This window comes from Morone saxatilis, unplaced genomic scaffold, assembly GCF_004916995.1.
Source record: "Morone saxatilis isolate NCDOM2014 unplaced genomic scaffold, NCSU_SB_2.0 Contig10, whole genome shotgun sequence".
Lineage (NCBI taxonomy): Eukaryota > Metazoa > Chordata > Actinopteri > Moronidae > Morone > Morone saxatilis.
Genome location: NW_023339652.1, coordinates 14138989 through 14155487, shown reverse-complemented (window position 1 = coordinate 14155487; position 16499 = coordinate 14138989). Strand labels below are relative to the sequence as shown.

The window sequence follows — 16499 nt, the reverse complement described above, 5'->3', positions numbered from 1 at the left end:
AAGTGTACAGTATCTTTGCAATATTCACACTTTTTATTTTTACTTTTACACTTACAAAAATGTATTCAGGTGTACTGATTCTAGATGATATGATTAAAGATATTGAAATAAATAAATGAAACAACAGTACATTTCTACAAACTCACCATTTTTTGTTTATTTGCTGTTACCTTTTCTGTGCCAGGCAATTGTCTCTACCATCTATTTTTCAACTGCCGTGCACAATAGACCCCGAACTGCAGTGTTATTCACTGCTTTTGAAATATGTGTAGGTACTGATAAGGGACAGACCTCTAAAATTTAAACAATTTAACAAAGCTGGCAGGAAGGGGAGGCAGCACTTAAGTAAACTGTGGTTTTATTAATCATTTAGTGGATTATCTGGACTTAGAAGGAATTATATAAGTATATCAGAATCCTATCAAAAATTTGCCCTCTCTGCAGACCTGGGGTGTTTTAGCTCTTGTGTTGTATTCACTTTTGAACCAATTAATCGTTTTTTCTGGGCTAAACTGACCTGGAACACACAGTACTCTGCATTTTTGAAACATGTAAATACTTTATATAGGTTTTCTTCATTTTAGTGAACATAATAGATAATTCGCATTTTTCTGACAGAAGGTATTTATTTTGTTTAGGTATATGTAGTCATTTCTGTATGAGGTGTTACTAGTGCCTTCCCTGACTCCTCTAGAAATGTATTTTTTCTGGAGCTGTCCAAGGTGCAAACAAGACATCCAGAGTGTTGTAAAAGACCATTGTAATGTTTTTCCCTCTCTGTGTGGTGTCTGTTTTGTTCCTACCGTGGTCAGCTTTGTTTCCAGTAGTTGATGATGAAATTGTCTCCGCATATTCTCAATACACGTATTCCTTTTTCTTCTACCATGGCGATGATGGCTTGTTCTACCATCAAGAATTTAACTGTTGTGAAAACGATTCATTATTCTACCATTAGTGGGTGCCAAAGGCTCACAGGAGATGTACCATGAAATGCTAAGAAAATATGTGTTGTTTTAAAGGACCAGTGTGTAGGATTTAGTGGCTTTCTCGCGTTGAGATTGCAGACTGCAACCAAAGAAGGAGTCAACCAAGTATGTCGGAGAAACTATAGTGGCCTTCAAACTTGCGTAAAAATGCCCTAAAAGGACCTATCTACAGACAATGTTTAGTTTGTCCGTTCTGGGCTACTGTAGAAACATGGCGGTACAACATGGCGGACTCTGTAGGAGAGGACCCGCTTCCTCTGTAGATAAATATGGCTCATTCTAAGGTTTCGAAAACACAACAGTTCTTATTTTCAGGTGATTATACACTAATAAAAAATATACCTATATATATATTATATATTATATTCAATTTCTGCCAACATATCCTGTTCAGATCCCGTCCAGTTAATGACATGCACACTGGACCTTTAACTTTGTTTTTTATTAGCCAAGTCTGCTCTGAACTGGTGGTCATAACTAGCTAACTAGTCTTGCCTTTAGTACATAAGTTATAGCCAGCTATAGTAACAATGTATAGCTAGTGAAATGCTTCATTTTTAACGTATTTAAACAAGGTTCGGTGCGTTATCTCTCGCTTAGCTTCATGCTCTTACACGCTCCGAGCTTATTTCAAACATTTTTTATCTGTAACTGTAAACGAAGGCGGAAGTGGAGGCGCGATTTCTCTCTCGCCCTCTTCGCTTCTCTTCGCATACCACGTGGAGTAAAAAAAAAATTCCCACAATGCTTTGTTCAGCATGGCAGCGCCCTGGTGTCGGCGTGTGTGTAAACAGTTGTAGTCAACAGCAGAAACAGTTTGTAGTTTTATTAATGAATCATTCAAACCGCGCGGCGACCTCTGGAATACAATTCATCTCTTTTCAACCGAGGAGGCAAAGATGAAGATTAAATCAAAGTCTTCGTATCACAAATCTGAGAACACCTACAGGGTGAGAGCACAGAAACGTACTGCAGCATGATGCTAGTAGAGACGGAGGGGTATAGTGCAGATACAAACATGAACTGGTAGTTTATATGTAACGTTTGGACAAGCAAACACAGGGATTCACTGTTAATTTTACTTGAGTTATTGAAAAGATGGCATTCAACATGAAATCCCATTCTTAAAGTCCCATTAGTACAGTCTGATGGTTCCAACTGGCTGTCTCCCAGCTGTAGCAGGGTATAAACCCTTCTCATGTGTCTCTTTCAGTTTCTCACGTTTGCTGAGAGACTTGCCAATGTCAACATTGATGTCATCCACCGTATCGACAGGACTGGATCTTACGCAGAGGTTTGTACAGTCAGTGATCTTGCGTATTACATAATCTTCCTCTTATTTATGCGTTGAGCTGTACCCAGTGTTTCCATGGTTTGCATCTGGTTGGTAATGACTTTGTTTGGCTCCTCGTGCAGGAAGTAGAAACATACTTCTCTGAAGGACTGACAAAATGGAGGGACCTCAACTTGACGTTGCATTTCAGTATGTATAAGCGATAAACACGTCATAAGCTGTATTATCACCTTGTAGTAAGCCTTAACTCCCATTAAACCTGCGGAACGCTGCTGCGTGTTTGGAGCCGATGTTAAATGAGTTCCTCTCCTCCACAGCTACGTTTCTGAAAGAGGTTTCCAACAAGAGCCAGTCCTTCAACATGCTGGTGTTCCATCAGACGTCCATAGTGGAGAGTCTGAAAACACACCTGGCTGTCAAGGACAGTCTGGCCTACCAGCCGCTGCTGGAGTGAGTTGTCTCTGTTGTTTTGCATGTGGCTTGTGTTTACCGGAGGAACAACATTGCTGATGTCCTAGCTGTAGAGTAAGTGTGGCACATCCATTAACTCCGGTCTCTGCTCTCTTTCTCCCTCCAGCCTGGTGGTGCAGCTGGCCAGAGACCTGCAGACTGACTTCTACCCCCATTTCCCCGACTTCTTCATCCTCATCACCTCGCTGCTGGACACCAAGGACACAGAGGTCCTGGAGTGGGCTTTCACCTGTCTCTCCTACCTCTACAAGTACCTGTGGAGGCTCATGGTGAAGGACATGAGCAACATCTACAGGTGAGAATCAGACTGTGGAGGCTTTACAGGTGAATGTGTTTGACAGCGTGGCGGATGGTATTACACGAACCTGTGGGTGTAAATTAACGCCTCTTTCCCCCACAGTTTGTACAGCACTCTGTTGGCACACAAGAAAGAGCACATCCGCAAGTTTGCAGCCGAGAGCTTCTCGTTTTTGATGAGAAAGGTGAGTTGTTTGCATGTGCGCAGATGGCAAACATGAGCTTGTACCCGGAAGTTCATAACACAATGATGTGTCATTGTGCCACGCAGGTTCCTGATCTTGATGCCCTGCTCAGTCACGTGTTCTCAGATCTGCAGCAGCACCCCGACAAGGCAGAGGGAGCCGGTCAGCTGCTGTTTGAAATGTGCAAAGGAGTCAGAAACATGTTCCATTCTTGTGCTGCAAAGGTGAGTTTATTTTCTAGAGTGTGTTTTTTCAGTGTGTGCTTTCAGAAGCCTGGGTTTAGCCCAAATAAATGTTGAAAATTGAACCGCCTAGAAAGCCCACAGCCGGCCTGCAACTTCCTCCTCCACCTTCCTCACAGCCTCTCCCTGTAGCTTTACGTAAGCTCGGACCCTCGACAAACCCAGGAGTCTCTCTGCCATGGGACACCGTCAAAGACGCACTGGATCAGATGGCTCAGGCTGCAGCCGATCACGTTGAAAGAGAACACTTCCTGGTTTTGTGGGAGTCCTTACAGGTAGGCAAGACTTGTTTCCTTTCAGTCAGAACATCCAAAAACCGTTTTGCACTTTCCCCGCCTTGTGTCTGATGGTGGCGTGTCCCGTGTACAGGTCAGTGTGGTGGAGGTCCTGGGTATCATGGAGGCGGAAGGAGAAGAGGCGGAGCAGGCTACAGAGCAGCTGGAGAGGCTGCTGTTCATTCTCCACACCCTGGTGTCCCACAGGGACGGAGCCAAGATCACCAAGCCAGAGGCTGTCTGCCAGGTAAGAGGAGAACACTAACTTCCCTGTAATGGTCCAGTGTGTGACATTTAGGAGTATCTATTGGAAGCAATGGAATATAATATTTATAGATATGTTTTAATTCCTTTATAATCACCTGAAAATAAGAATAGTTGTCAAAATGGTGTGTCCTTTTACTGTTTTCATCGTTTCATATGTTCTGCCTGCAGACGGTGTTGCGGCTGATTCAGAGCTCGTCTCTGTCGGCTTCTTGTTCCCGTCTGCTCCTCCAGATCACCTCCTCTTTGCTCCTCGGGGAGAACGTCGCCCTGCCCAAAGCGCTCATCCAGGAGACGGTCCAGAAGGTGTGTGTTTTTTTGCAGGAAGAACAAACGCATCTGTATATTTATGCATGTTTGTGCAGGGTGTACTTACTTGGTCTCTGTCTTCTTCACAAGGTGTTTGGCAGCACAATAGGGCAAGATCTGATACTGGAGTTCACCAAGGAGATGTTCACCATGAAGCAGTTTGAACAGGTGAGGGGCCGCTGCAGTGATACATCCAGTCTTTTCCTCGGCTTCTGCTTGTGTCTCCTTTCTCTCTACAACTCTCTGACTTTTCTCTCGCCCCTATTCCTCCAGCTCTTCCTCCCCAGCCTTTTGCGCTTCGCCGCTGGGTTGCTCGGCTGCGGCGACGCCCTGTCTCGCCACTGTGGCTTGGATGTTCTGGTCAGTCTGATCCTCGCCAAAGCCCCACCCCCCACAGACGGCTCCATGGCCTTTGAAACCTACCCACTGCTCTTCACCGGACAGACCACGGGGTGAGATGCTACTGTATACATGAGAGTTTAAATTTGATTGTGTTATTTTCAAGGAGGTAAACGTGTTTGTCTCCTCCAGCAGAGTGTTCAGCAATAAGGAGGCCAGCAGCACAGCATCAGAGCAGCCTGCAGTGCCAGAGCTGGTGCTGTCATTGATCAAATTGCCTGATGAGCAGGACCAGCCCATCACTGACCTGTCACTGCCTTGGGCCGCCCTGGTGCTTCTGCCACACCTCAGGTAACACACACACACACACACAGTGTACACTGTTAAAGTACTCGGGGGCTACTTTCTGGTCATGAGTTTCTTTTCTGAGGGATGTATTCCAGACAGAGAGAGTTGAAAGTTGACATCATGGTGGTTTAGAGTAGTTTGCCTCATTAAAAAACAATATTAATAAAATAGGAATTTATATACATTATTTAAAGTTTCGTATATGGAAAGTCAGAGAAAAATAATCTAATATTGCAGCAGTAGCCTTAACTGTTACTGTAATCCTTGTCTTTGTTGTATTTATAATACCGATCTACTGTATTTGTTTTTCAGGCCTATTGCTCCAACTAGTGTTGTTCCAGCTGTGACTGCTCTTTTAAACCACCTCCTTTGCGAGATTGAGACAGAGAAACTGGGAAAAGGTTGGTGATTTCTTAGGGTTTTTTTTTTTTTATGTTCACATCATATGAAAAGTGTCAGAAACATTAATAGTAAAATATTCATAGCGACAATGGTTGTAATTTATTGGGGCTGAATTGAGTAGCTGGTTAATCAATTTCAGAATTTGTGATAGTTGATGAATCTTATTAGTAAGTAAAAAATAACACATATTTGCGTGTAACAGCTTTTAAACTCAGTTCTTCTTCACTTCATGTTGAAAATGTAATGTGTTTTCAGATTCTGTGTGACAAACTATTTGAATTCATTAGGAACTTGATGGACACTTATGTAATGAGTTGCAGGTTTTAATTCCTACATATAAGTTCCCTGAACTTGTTTTTTTTTTTCAAGTCAACCTCAACAAATGTGAAAATACAACCACGATTTTGAATTGTTTTGCTTTTTCTCGGGACTGACTGTGCCTCACTTTTCCACCCTGCAGCTGGTCTGTTTGTAGCCAGACAGGCTCTGAGCTGCCTCCTCACTGTGGACGGCTCTACTGAGCTTCTCTCACTGATCACCGTGGACAAGATCAACTCCATCCTACGGTACTTCCTGCTGTTTTTGTAGCTGAATGTAATGCTCTTCCATTTATCGCAGCAGATAGTGAACACCTCTCACTTCCACTAAAGGGTGCAAACTTGACCATTCTGATTACAGGAAGTTTCCCACCGACCTGTCTGCCCTGCTGCTAGGAGACCTGTACTACACCCGCCTGTCGCTCAGCGGGGTTTCAGAGCACCTATCCCACAGTGCATTGCTGGAGCTCTACCAGATACTGCACGTCAACCTCTCCTCCAACATCTCCAAGGTATGTCTGCAGCCACCTAAATGCACCTTTAATTCAGAGTTTCACAGAATATCTGACCTGAACTGTTTTCTCCCTCAGATCCGCCTGCTGACTCTGAGGATTCTCTCTCAATTTGAGGCAGAGCTCCCTCCACAGGCCGAGGTACGACTGTCAGTCCAGATTCTCGTTCTTAACGTTAAGGAACTATAAACTTGTGTGCTCATTTGTGCGAGTGTGTGCCCCTTCTGTCCAGGGTGAGGAGAACGTGGAGGTGCAGCCGGTGTTTGCAGTTTGCCTGCAGGCTGAGCTGGTGCCGGCTTCAGTGCAGGACTACAGAGACAAGCTGCTCCACCTCCGGAAGCTGAGACACGACCTGGTGCAGCGCAGTCTGCCGCAGGGGCCGCCCAACACCTTCCAACAGGTACAGAGGAGGTTCTAGCAACACCATGATATGGATCATTTATTCTTGTGATGTGATTTTTGATATTATTGTGTAAAGTTGGCCAACATCTGCAGCAGAGTTTTGAACGTTTAAAACTCACTTCTCATGCCACATACTGTTGTGAAATAGTAGTTGGTGTATTGAAAGCTACATAATCACGTCTCTCTTCTGCTTGTTTCCCTTCAGGTGCCTCTGCGCTACCTCATTGCAATGCTGTTTGTCAACTTCAAGCCACTGTGGGACGCAGTCATCGAACTGCTTGTGTGAGTAGAAAAGAATCCCGCCTCCTGTACCGCAGCATGGATTGTTGACGTTTTACTGTATCTCTGAACACATTGGTTTTAAATGAGGAATGTTAACAATGCTAACCAGTAGAAACTGTCGGAATTGACTGAACAAATATTGCAAATATTGAACGTGTTGAGGCGTCCGCTGATTACATTTAGCATTAAATGAGTCTCTTTCCTCCTCACAGGACTCATGCCAGAGGGATGGACAACAAGGACTTCTGGAAGGTCTACCATGAAAATCTAGAAATGGTGGCAGGGCTGGCTGGTAAGGGCTAAATACAGTGCTGCAGGTTTCTGGTGTGGCATTTTTTCGTGTAAATTCTTTGTTCGGTGTCAGGTTTAACATGGTGCGACCCACAGTTAGGTGCTTCTGCTAAAAAAAAAACAACAAATCATGGTCATAGTATATTCATTTAGCAGCAAATGTATTGAACCACTAGGGGAAATGTGACTAAAGTCGATCTTCCTCTCTGCAGAGAAAGAATTGCAGGAGGATGGCGAGGATGATGAAGAGGGAGAGTCGGGGCTGGAGGGCGAGCCAGGCTGCGACGTCATTGAAAGTGGGGACGTGGGGGTGCTGTTTCTAGAGCGGCTGAAGTTGACCTCTAACCCCAACGAGAGGACGGACTTCCCCAACTTCCGCAGCCTGCTGTGGCGCTCCATGGCCCAGTTTCCCGACAGAGTGGAACCACGCAGCCGGGAACTGAGCCCTCTGCTGCTCAGGTTCATCAGGTCAGTGTTTACAGTGCTTTTAGGTGGATTCAGGGAAATGTAACAGGTAGACATCAGAGTGCAAGTACTATCTAGTCCTGATTTTTTTTTTTTGTTGTTGCCAGGAATGAGTTTTACCCCGCCGACCTGCTGGTGGCTCCTACTCAGGACTTGAGGAAGAGGAATGATGCTGCCCTGGAGGAGTCTGTGATGGCTGCGGAGGGAGAGGAGGAGAAAGACGAGGAGGACGAGGAGGGAGGCAGACAGCAGAGAAAGGCACTTCCGAGGAGAGCCGCGGCCAAGTAAGACATTAGAATCACACACTGATTAACAACTGTTACACAGATTGTGTGTGCAGTGTGGAGGATTTAGTGGAATCTAGCGTGGTAGCTGCAGATCTCAACTCGCTCGCTTCACCCTCCCTTTTTTAAAGGCTTATTTTGAGATATATTAACATTACAAAACCCTCATTTATTTATTTAACAAAAGCAGCCAACCTTATCTTCTGTCAAACCTTGTCTAAACATAAGCAGTTGTTCAAGAGCTTTGCCCAAATAAATAGTAAGTTTAAATCAAAGTTTTGGTGGTTTCTTCGTGTACTGCTGATAGTCTATAAGTATAATTGTTAATTCTATGTGGGAATTGTCTTTTTTTCTCACAGACAGCTGATTACCCATCTGAAGGTATTCGCCAAATTCACCAACCCTCGCTCTCTGTACATGGAGAGCAGCCTCAGTGGGCTCTATAACCAGGTAATCCTAACACACACACACACATTTAGCCGTGAATACCTTGGAGCTTTGATGTTTTAATATATAAAGTATGAGTATTTTCCTAGGCACCTAACCAGTATGATATATTTCCTCTCTGTGTCTCTCTGTTTTCAGTTGCTCTGCCATCAGGACCAGCAGATCCAGCGAGTGGCACTAGAATGTGTGTGTGCATACAAAGACCCCAACATAGTGCCATACAGGTAAGAAATCTATCATAACCACCCTAATTCATGGACAGGAAAACAAATGTACAGTAACATTTCTCCCCATGTCTTCTCTTCCCTCAATGGGCTCATTGTGAGCGTCCACGATAGGAATCAGAGCTCTCGTCCTCAGCCGTCTGTGGTTACAGGCGGAGGAATGTTCACTTCCACCTCAGTGCTGACTCTGCCTGACATCATGCCCTCTACTGTCTGTTATCGGGCTATCCCTTTACCGTGCCTGCAGCCTACCTGCAGACAGATGTGTATTTCCTGGGAAGTTTTGCATTACAGATGATTGTGTGTGACTCTTTGTTCAGAATCGGACAACAGTAATATCTTAGAATGTACAACATGGCCTTTCACATTCAACTTATATCGTTATTAACTGGTTATTAAATAGATACAGCATCATTCTGAGGCTACATTATGGCCAATTAGGAGTTTCTGGAGGAAATAAGTCGTACAAGACTTTGGAGCACTACACGCTGCAGGGGTGATGCTCTGTGTCCCAGTGTTTTAACCTTTGTTTTTGTTTTTTTCAGGGAAGAATCTTGAGAAAAGCCTACTCGGATGCACAAACATTTCAAAGAGGAGATTGTCCCATTTCAACATCTCTGAGGAGAACGTGAAGCTGGTTGATGACTGCATCCACACAAGAAGCCAGATCATCCGCTCGCTGCTCACTCGAGGTACTGTGGTGTGTGTGTGTGTGTTCATTAGTTTTTAGAATATTGTTTAAAGGAATCATTTGACTTCTGGAGAAATATGTTTATTTGCTTTCTTGGCCAGAGTTGGATGAAAAGATTGATACCACTCATATGTCTGTCCAGTTATCTTAGCTTAACATAAAGCTAGCCTGACTGTGTCTTAATGCTAAGCTAACAGGTTCTGGCTGTGGCTTCAAGAGGAGAGTAGTATCAGTCTTCTCTTTTAGTTTGCAGCAAGGAACTGAAAGTGTACTTTCCAAAATGTCAAACTTTGACTTGAATTTAAGAACCACTTCGCTCATTTTGGGAGTATTTTTATGGAACTATAAAACAAAAGCTGTGAGTTACATATTAGCTTATAAAACAGTTCATAGTTAAACTGCTTTTATCTGCTGGAAAGCAACTTCAGGCTTTTAAAAAAGAGGAATGCGCCTTTATATACTCTCTGTCCCCAGCCAGTCTGTCTCCTACACTTCCATTGTTGACTTTTATTGTCTAATATTGGTTCTGCGTTTCTTTCATCCAGTGGTTTGCATAGAGTCAGCCTTTTCCTCTGTAATATGTTAATGTTAATAATATACCACAGCTTTACCAGAAGTAACCAACACTTTGATTTGATCTGTTTGCTGTTTCTGACCCAGGATCCTGTTCGGCCGTCTGCGCAGTAAAGCAGGGAGCAAGTTTCAGGGGAAGGCGAGTGCCGCCTCCCGGTCCTCCATCATCCTGCGTTTCCTGGCAGGTTGCCAGGCGGAGGAGCTGGGAATATTCATCGACCTGCTGCTGGAGCCCGTCTGCCATTACAGCCAAGGTAAGGACTAGTCTGTGGTAGACAATCAAAGACACAAAGCTGTTTTTCTTCCACAGACAAACACACCTTGTTTACTACATGAAACAAAAAAATGTCTGACTTTTACCCTAGTCAACATAAGTTTGAATTTAGTTTTTTTGTGGGTATTTAAAACTATGTCAGTGTATTCAGATTTTCATATATTTTGTCAGCTTAAAAGATAAAGCTTGAATGTCATATGGTAATATATACTCGGCAGTTGAAGTTTTAAAGGTGTGAGGTTTTGCAAGATTTTACATAATAATAAATTCAATATTTAGGTGTTTTGTTGGTAAAACAAAATAAACATTATTTTGTTATCTGGTAACCTGTGATGGGCGTTTGTCTTTATTTCTACAATTTTGTAGACTGATAAATACATTTTATAGACTTCAACAGCAACCTACATGTACTGTACTCCTGAACTAATGCTCCCCAGATGTCAGATTTTGACAGTAGAAGTTCTCGTGTAAATCTTCTCTTCGTCTGCGTCCCCCAGGTTCCTGCCTGTCAGCGGTGGAGGGAGCGATAGCTGAGACAGACGTGGGCGCCGTCCTGCCGCTGGGCCGTCAGCACAGCCTGCTGAACATCATCAATGTGGTGATACAGAAACTGGGCCACCTCATCCACATCTACCTGCCTAAAGTGCTGCAGATCCTGCTGTGCATCACCGCCTCGGTGTCCATTGTCCTGGACAAAAGGGACCAGGTAATTAGGAGAGTGGTTGATAAGTTTGATTTGTTTCTTAAACAGATTTATAATGATAAAATTTCTGTATTATTTCTTATAAAATATAAATTACAGTGTTACCACAGTTCAGTCTGTTTTTTCCAGTGTTTACCCGATCAGGTTTGTCCTAGGAGAGAAGGTGTCTTTGTGTCTTTGCATAATGTGTCTACTTGTGTGTAGTTCTGATCTTTGCTGTAAAACCTATATAACAACCTCCCCCTGTATTAAGAGATGCAAACCTAAAAGACGACTCTATGTCCCTGTTTTCGGCAGCTGCGTGCAGGTTGCATCAGTCCTCTGAAGAACCTGAGGCGACTCGGCATCCTGAAGATCCAGGACTTTTTTGACAGCTTCGACTCCTACAGCTTCACTGGAGACGAGCTGGACGCTGTATTTGAGGCTGTGGTCTGGCCTCAGGTACGTGTTGCAGACAACGTTTGTGTTTTTATTATGTTTATCTTTGTCCATACATTTCTGGCTCACCTAGGAGTGTCTTTTTGTGCAGGTTTGTCGTCTCCCCACAGAGAGCCCTTACTCCCCCACCCCTCTGCTGAAACTCATCCATGTGTGGTGCAAAAATGCCAGGTTAGAGTCTGCCTTTCTCCTCCATCTGTCTTACTCCCATCACATTGCTCATCTGTCTACCAGAACATCTGTACGTAAGTTAATAGATTTTTTTTTGTCCGCCTGTCTCAGGTACTTCCCCCTCTTGGCCAAGCAGAGGCCAGACCACCCAGAGTGCGATGTCCTCTTGAACGTCTTTGCCCTCCTCTCAGCCAAAAACGCTTCCCTAGTGACCATCGCCATGGTAATGGACATAGCAGAGTCCCTAGCAACCACTGAAGACTTTGTTGCTTCAGAGGCGGAGACCGAGCTGAGTGTCAATGGCTGTGTGTTCCCGCAACCAAAAGAGGGCGCCCTTATCACTGCAGGTTAGCAGAGTTTGCCTTTTACAAAATAATTATAATAGGGAGTGTTAAGTATTTTTCTCCAACTTCTCTGTCTGCAGTTTGCCTTCTTCATCTTCTAACTCCAGAGTCAAGTCAAGTCAAGTGTGCATGTTGTTGTATTTCCTGCAGACTCTTTAACTCAGGGCTCCAGACTGCTGCTGCCTCACATCTCCACCCTGCTGCAGTACCTCAGCGGAGTTGTACGCAACACCGACAGACTCAGGAAGAAGAAGTTCAGGCCACAGGTGGCCAAAGAGCTCAACATCCTCTCCAAGTTAGTGTTTTATTTTGATGAGAACATGCAGTACACATTCAGTTTTTGTTTAAGTTTAACTGGATGTGAAATGTGTTTTTCTGCCTTATGATTGCACTTTTTGTCTCATCAAACACATTTTTAAATGTTTCTCTGTCAGGGTCAGTCGATTTGTGAGCGACAAGGAGCAGAGCTCTGTGCTCATCAGCCTGTTGCTGCCCTACCTCCAGAAAGCCCACAATCCTCAAGTAAGACTAATAACTTATTATGTGTCCACTTTATATAAAAAAAAAAAAAAAACCTGTTCTGGTCCAGAGAACCTAAATGAGTTGCAAATGAGAAGTGATTTCATAATGATCAAATATTTGATGAAAAATAAAGATCTTTCTGTATTGAACAAAGCCTCCAAGGCTGTGTGTAACATATTTATCTACTACTAATCAAATAACTTAAGTTATGAATGGTGAACCAGCCATGCTCAAGGATTTTGGTTTTACAATTCTAGTGAAGAAGGTTGGATTTCGAAACAACCAGAGAAGCACGTGTGCCTTTCAAGGCTTAACTCAGGGCAAATGCTGTTTGTGCCAAGTTAGAGGTGTTCATACATGCTTCATGCTGCCCACGAATGACCTTGCTGTGTGTTTATTTCAGGAGACAGAAATCGACATCCTGGCCACGGTGCAGAACCTGCTGCGGCAGTGTGTGCAGCCCTCGGCCTTCCTGCGACCGCTCAGCAAACTTTTCTCCATCATCCACAACAAGCTGCCCAGACAGGCCCTCACTAATGTCTTCCAGGTACAGCAGAGAACTGAAGAAAATATGTTTACAGATAGTTTGTATTTGTAATCAGACACTTTACGCAACTGGTGGAATCTCACCTGTGGTAGCAGCCTGATCCATCCAAATACAGTAAGCAGAGTGATATATGTAGCTTCTAGCCTGTTCCCAGTGTGTATATATAGATATAGATAAATATTCTGTTGCCAAAAGCAGTGACAGTGATCAGTTACAACATGCCTTGATAGGCTCTGATACTAATCTTTGAGATCGGATCAGGACATCCTTATAAATGAATCTTCCACCCTCTCAATCTGTGTGTGCTGCTCTGCTTTCAGACTCTGTCAGATCTGGAGCCTTCACTCTCGTACATCACTGATTTAGCAACAAAGGTAAGCTCATTCATTACATTCACATTAAATATCCTATTATTATTATTATTTACACATTTACCCGGAACATCAGAGGTCATTTTCTTAAATCATTAATCTAACTCCTCTAGTGGGTCCCGTCAACACTTGATTGATTCACAATGTTGCTCATTACATCACTCATTGTTTCCTGCTCGCCCTCTCCAGCTTAACGCGTTCGACAGTCGACACTTGGATGAGGTCTACTTTGACGTTCGTCTGACGGCTTTCCAAGAGGCCACCAGGCGAGTCAGAGACATGACGACTCTGGACCTGGACTACATCAGCACCATAATACACAACTGCTTCCATACCTATGAGGTAAACACATTTATGATACAGATATACAGTCTAAACTAATAGCTACAGCCTAGGAAGATGTTTAATATCCTCCCTCCTTCTGGTGCAGATTGGTGACATGTCGCTGGCAGACAACGCCACCTTGTGTCTGTCCGCAGTAATCACCCAGCTGGCGGTGGTCGGGCCCGGAGAACAGATCTACAAGGACATCGTACAACACACCATCCTAGACGCTGTACACAAGGGGCTCCGCAGCAAGACAGAGGTAGTAACACACACTTCTCCTCCCATAAACTCGCTAGTTTAAGAGTAACTCACACACTCAAGGGTAATGCTATGGAGATACAGAACCCCTACATTCACATCTCATCCTCTTCTCTCCCAGAGTGTGCAGCATGACTACACCACCGTACTGGCCTGCCTGGTCAAGACCTTCCCCTTCAAGAAGGAGTTCAGAGATCTGGTACAGCTCACCAACTACAATGACCTCGAGTCTGACTTCTTTGAGCACATGAAGCACATCCAGGTAAGAGAGAAAACCCTGAAACCCCATCCTTCTGTTTATTTTCTTCCTTGTTTTATGTAGCCCCCACAAACTGACATATGTGTGTTCAGATCCACCGTCGGGGTCGAGCCCTGAGGAAGCTGGCCAAGCAGCTGACCGAGGGCCAGGTGGTGATGACGGCTCGCTCTCTCCAGAACTACATCATGCCGTACGCCCTGACTGCCCTGCTAGACGAAAAGATGCTCAAGGTGACTTATGCACATGCAAACTTGCGGAACAATTTCATTCAAAACTATTTGTTTGTGTGTCTGACCTCCCCTCTCCTCACATACTGCAGCATGAGAACATGATATCAGCATCGGTGGAGGTGGTGGGTGCGGTGTGTCGCAGGCTCACCTGGTCCAAGTACCTCTACTACCTGAAACATTTCATCCACATCCTGCAGACGGCGCAGGCTGAGCAGAAACTGGCTGTCAGGTAGGGTTGTCTGTGTAGAAATCATATTTTTTAAAACTGTTTTTAACCATTGCATTGCTTTTTAGTGAACTTTTTTATTTTAATTCATGATACTTATTTAAACCTGATTTGTTGAAATGATTTATAGACTCTATACTAAGAGACTCTGCCTCCTTCTTTCCTTTTCTCTCTTGTGTTGCAACTCCCTAACTCCAGTTTGCTGGTCACAGTCCTGGAGTCTTTCCATTTTGACCATCAGACCCTCACCAGAGAAATGGAGGCTGCCAAGGCCAGAGAGGGTAAGGGACCAATCACATTTCAAATTCTGTTTTTGTTTGGTCTTCTAAACTCTAATCGACTCTAATTGAGTCTTTTAACATTCTTTCAAACAACACAAGGCCTGATAAATGAAAACCTAATGTGTCTACTGAATAAACTGATTAAGTAACAAATCCTGAATCAAATATTCTTCATCAAGCTGGCAGCATCGTAGTCGACGCAGAGGATGAAGAGCAACCTGCAGCTGACGAATCAGATGCAAGCGATGACGAGGAGGCAATGGAGGTAGACGGTACCGCTGCTCCATCCGACATTCCCATGGAAACGGACACCACCATCGGACAAAAGAATGTCGTCGCTAAGAAAGCAGCCACCACTGGAGTCCAGGGCCCAGCAGCTCCTCAACCCACAGCGATAGCCAGCGGGCTGCCACAGAGCACAGAGGAGCTGGAGTCTCTGATCAGCGCCATCCACAAGACTGTTAATAACAGCGTGCTGCCTCGCCTGCAGAAGTGTCTCACTGCAAAGGTACAGTGCACACACACACACATAGTGTCAATCTGTTCTGAAAACCTGAAAACAGCAGTATAATAGTGGAAGTGTGTGTGTGTGTGTGGTCTAGGTAAAGCGTGACGAGGAGCACAAGGCCGTGAAGTCGAAGGATGTGAAGGAAGAGGAGGTGGCGAGGATACCGATAGCCTTCGCCATGGTCAAACTGATGCAGACTCTGCCTCCACACATCATGGAAGCCAACCTACCTGGGTATGTATCTGTGTATGTGTGTGAATGCAAGCACAATGGATAGTGGATGTTTTAAAATGTGTGGTAAAGAAAAAAAAAAAGTTTTGTTAGAAAGATACTTTACCGTCTTTGTACTTGTTTTGTGTCCTTTTTTATTCCGTCTGTTCTTATTATATAGCACAATTTTGTTCCCTTGTATGTTTATCGAGAGAATGATACTGAATTCTATGTTTGAGATCCTAACTTATATATGGATACATACTTAAGATGTTGGTGTAATGTTACAACAAAATAAAATGTTTCATCCAGGATCCTGATCAAGGTGTGTGTGCACCTGAGGAACCGTTTCCAGGAGATCCGTGACGTGGCGAGAAATACTCTGGTGAAGATCATCGAGACTTTGGGCTACAGGTACCTGCAGTACTTGCTCAAAGAGATGGTGTCAGTCCTGGTCAAGGGCTACCAGGTAGGAGCGCACACACGGAGAACACACTCATTTTTGCTCATTTGTGCAGGTTGGACAGTAATTCAACTTCAAAATCATTTATTGTCATAAATGATATCACAATAAAACGTTGTTGAGCTAATATACAATGTGAAATGAATTTTATAAAAAAAAAAATTATCCTCAAGATCCTTAACAAAGTGAGAGACAAATGCTAAATATTTTACTGAAAGGACGGTTTTATAAGTGGTTGTAGTGAAGAGATGTGTCTGCCTGTCTGTTTCTGTCCAGGTCCACGTGCTAACATTCACAGTATACCAGTTGCTGTCGGTCCTCAGTCCAACCCTGAAGAGTGGTGACCTGGACCCATGCATGAATATGCTCATCGATGTAAGAACATTTTACACCACAAACCCACATAGACTCCACTATGTCCAATGATAAAGATAGCCTAGCAATTATTACAGCCATAGTGACAAGAA

The 16499-nt window shown here is 44.0% G+C and overlaps 2 protein-coding genes across 2 annotated transcripts in view; both read left to right on the top strand.

The window, feature by feature from the left end:
* LOC118338552 (sodium-coupled monocarboxylate transporter 1-like) overlaps positions 1-16499 on the top strand; it is a 60860-nt gene that overhangs the window by 3153 nt on the left and 41208 nt on the right. The gene's annotated exons all lie outside the window — the stretch shown is intronic.
* The window catches only part of utp20 (UTP20 small subunit processome component), a 21171-nt gene continuing 6420 nt past the window's right edge, over positions 1749-16499 (top strand). Inside the window, 46 exon segments of the mRNA XM_035675888.1 lie at positions 1749-1936; positions 2200-2280; positions 2403-2469; positions 2598-2730; positions 2858-3046; positions 3152-3233; positions 3320-3457; positions 3595-3750; positions 3845-3997; positions 4186-4320; positions 4414-4491; positions 4597-4775; positions 4855-5013; positions 5323-5411; positions 5873-5978; positions 6091-6241; positions 6320-6382; positions 6474-6641; positions 6849-6925; positions 7138-7217; positions 7429-7684; positions 7789-7965; positions 8325-8415; positions 8551-8636; positions 9182-9239; positions 9241-9273; positions 9429-9463; positions 9988-10154; positions 10672-10880; positions 11175-11318; positions 11407-11486; positions 11598-11833; positions 11981-12125; positions 12265-12352; positions 12756-12899; positions 13220-13273; positions 13460-13612; positions 13701-13856; positions 13977-14117; positions 14207-14344; positions 14434-14573; positions 14769-14851; positions 15031-15359; positions 15454-15593; positions 15882-16038; positions 16309-16407. Coding sequence (XP_035531781.1) covers positions 1886-1936; positions 2200-2280; positions 2403-2469; positions 2598-2730; positions 2858-3046; positions 3152-3233; positions 3320-3457; positions 3595-3750; positions 3845-3997; positions 4186-4320; positions 4414-4491; positions 4597-4775; positions 4855-5013; positions 5323-5411; positions 5873-5978; positions 6091-6241; positions 6320-6382; positions 6474-6641; positions 6849-6925; positions 7138-7217; positions 7429-7684; positions 7789-7965; positions 8325-8415; positions 8551-8636; positions 9182-9239; positions 9241-9273; positions 9429-9463; positions 9988-10154; positions 10672-10880; positions 11175-11318; positions 11407-11486; positions 11598-11833; positions 11981-12125; positions 12265-12352; positions 12756-12899; positions 13220-13273; positions 13460-13612; positions 13701-13856; positions 13977-14117; positions 14207-14344; positions 14434-14573; positions 14769-14851; positions 15031-15359; positions 15454-15593; positions 15882-16038; positions 16309-16407 — 5874 coding nt within the window. The 5' untranslated portion in view covers positions 1749-1885.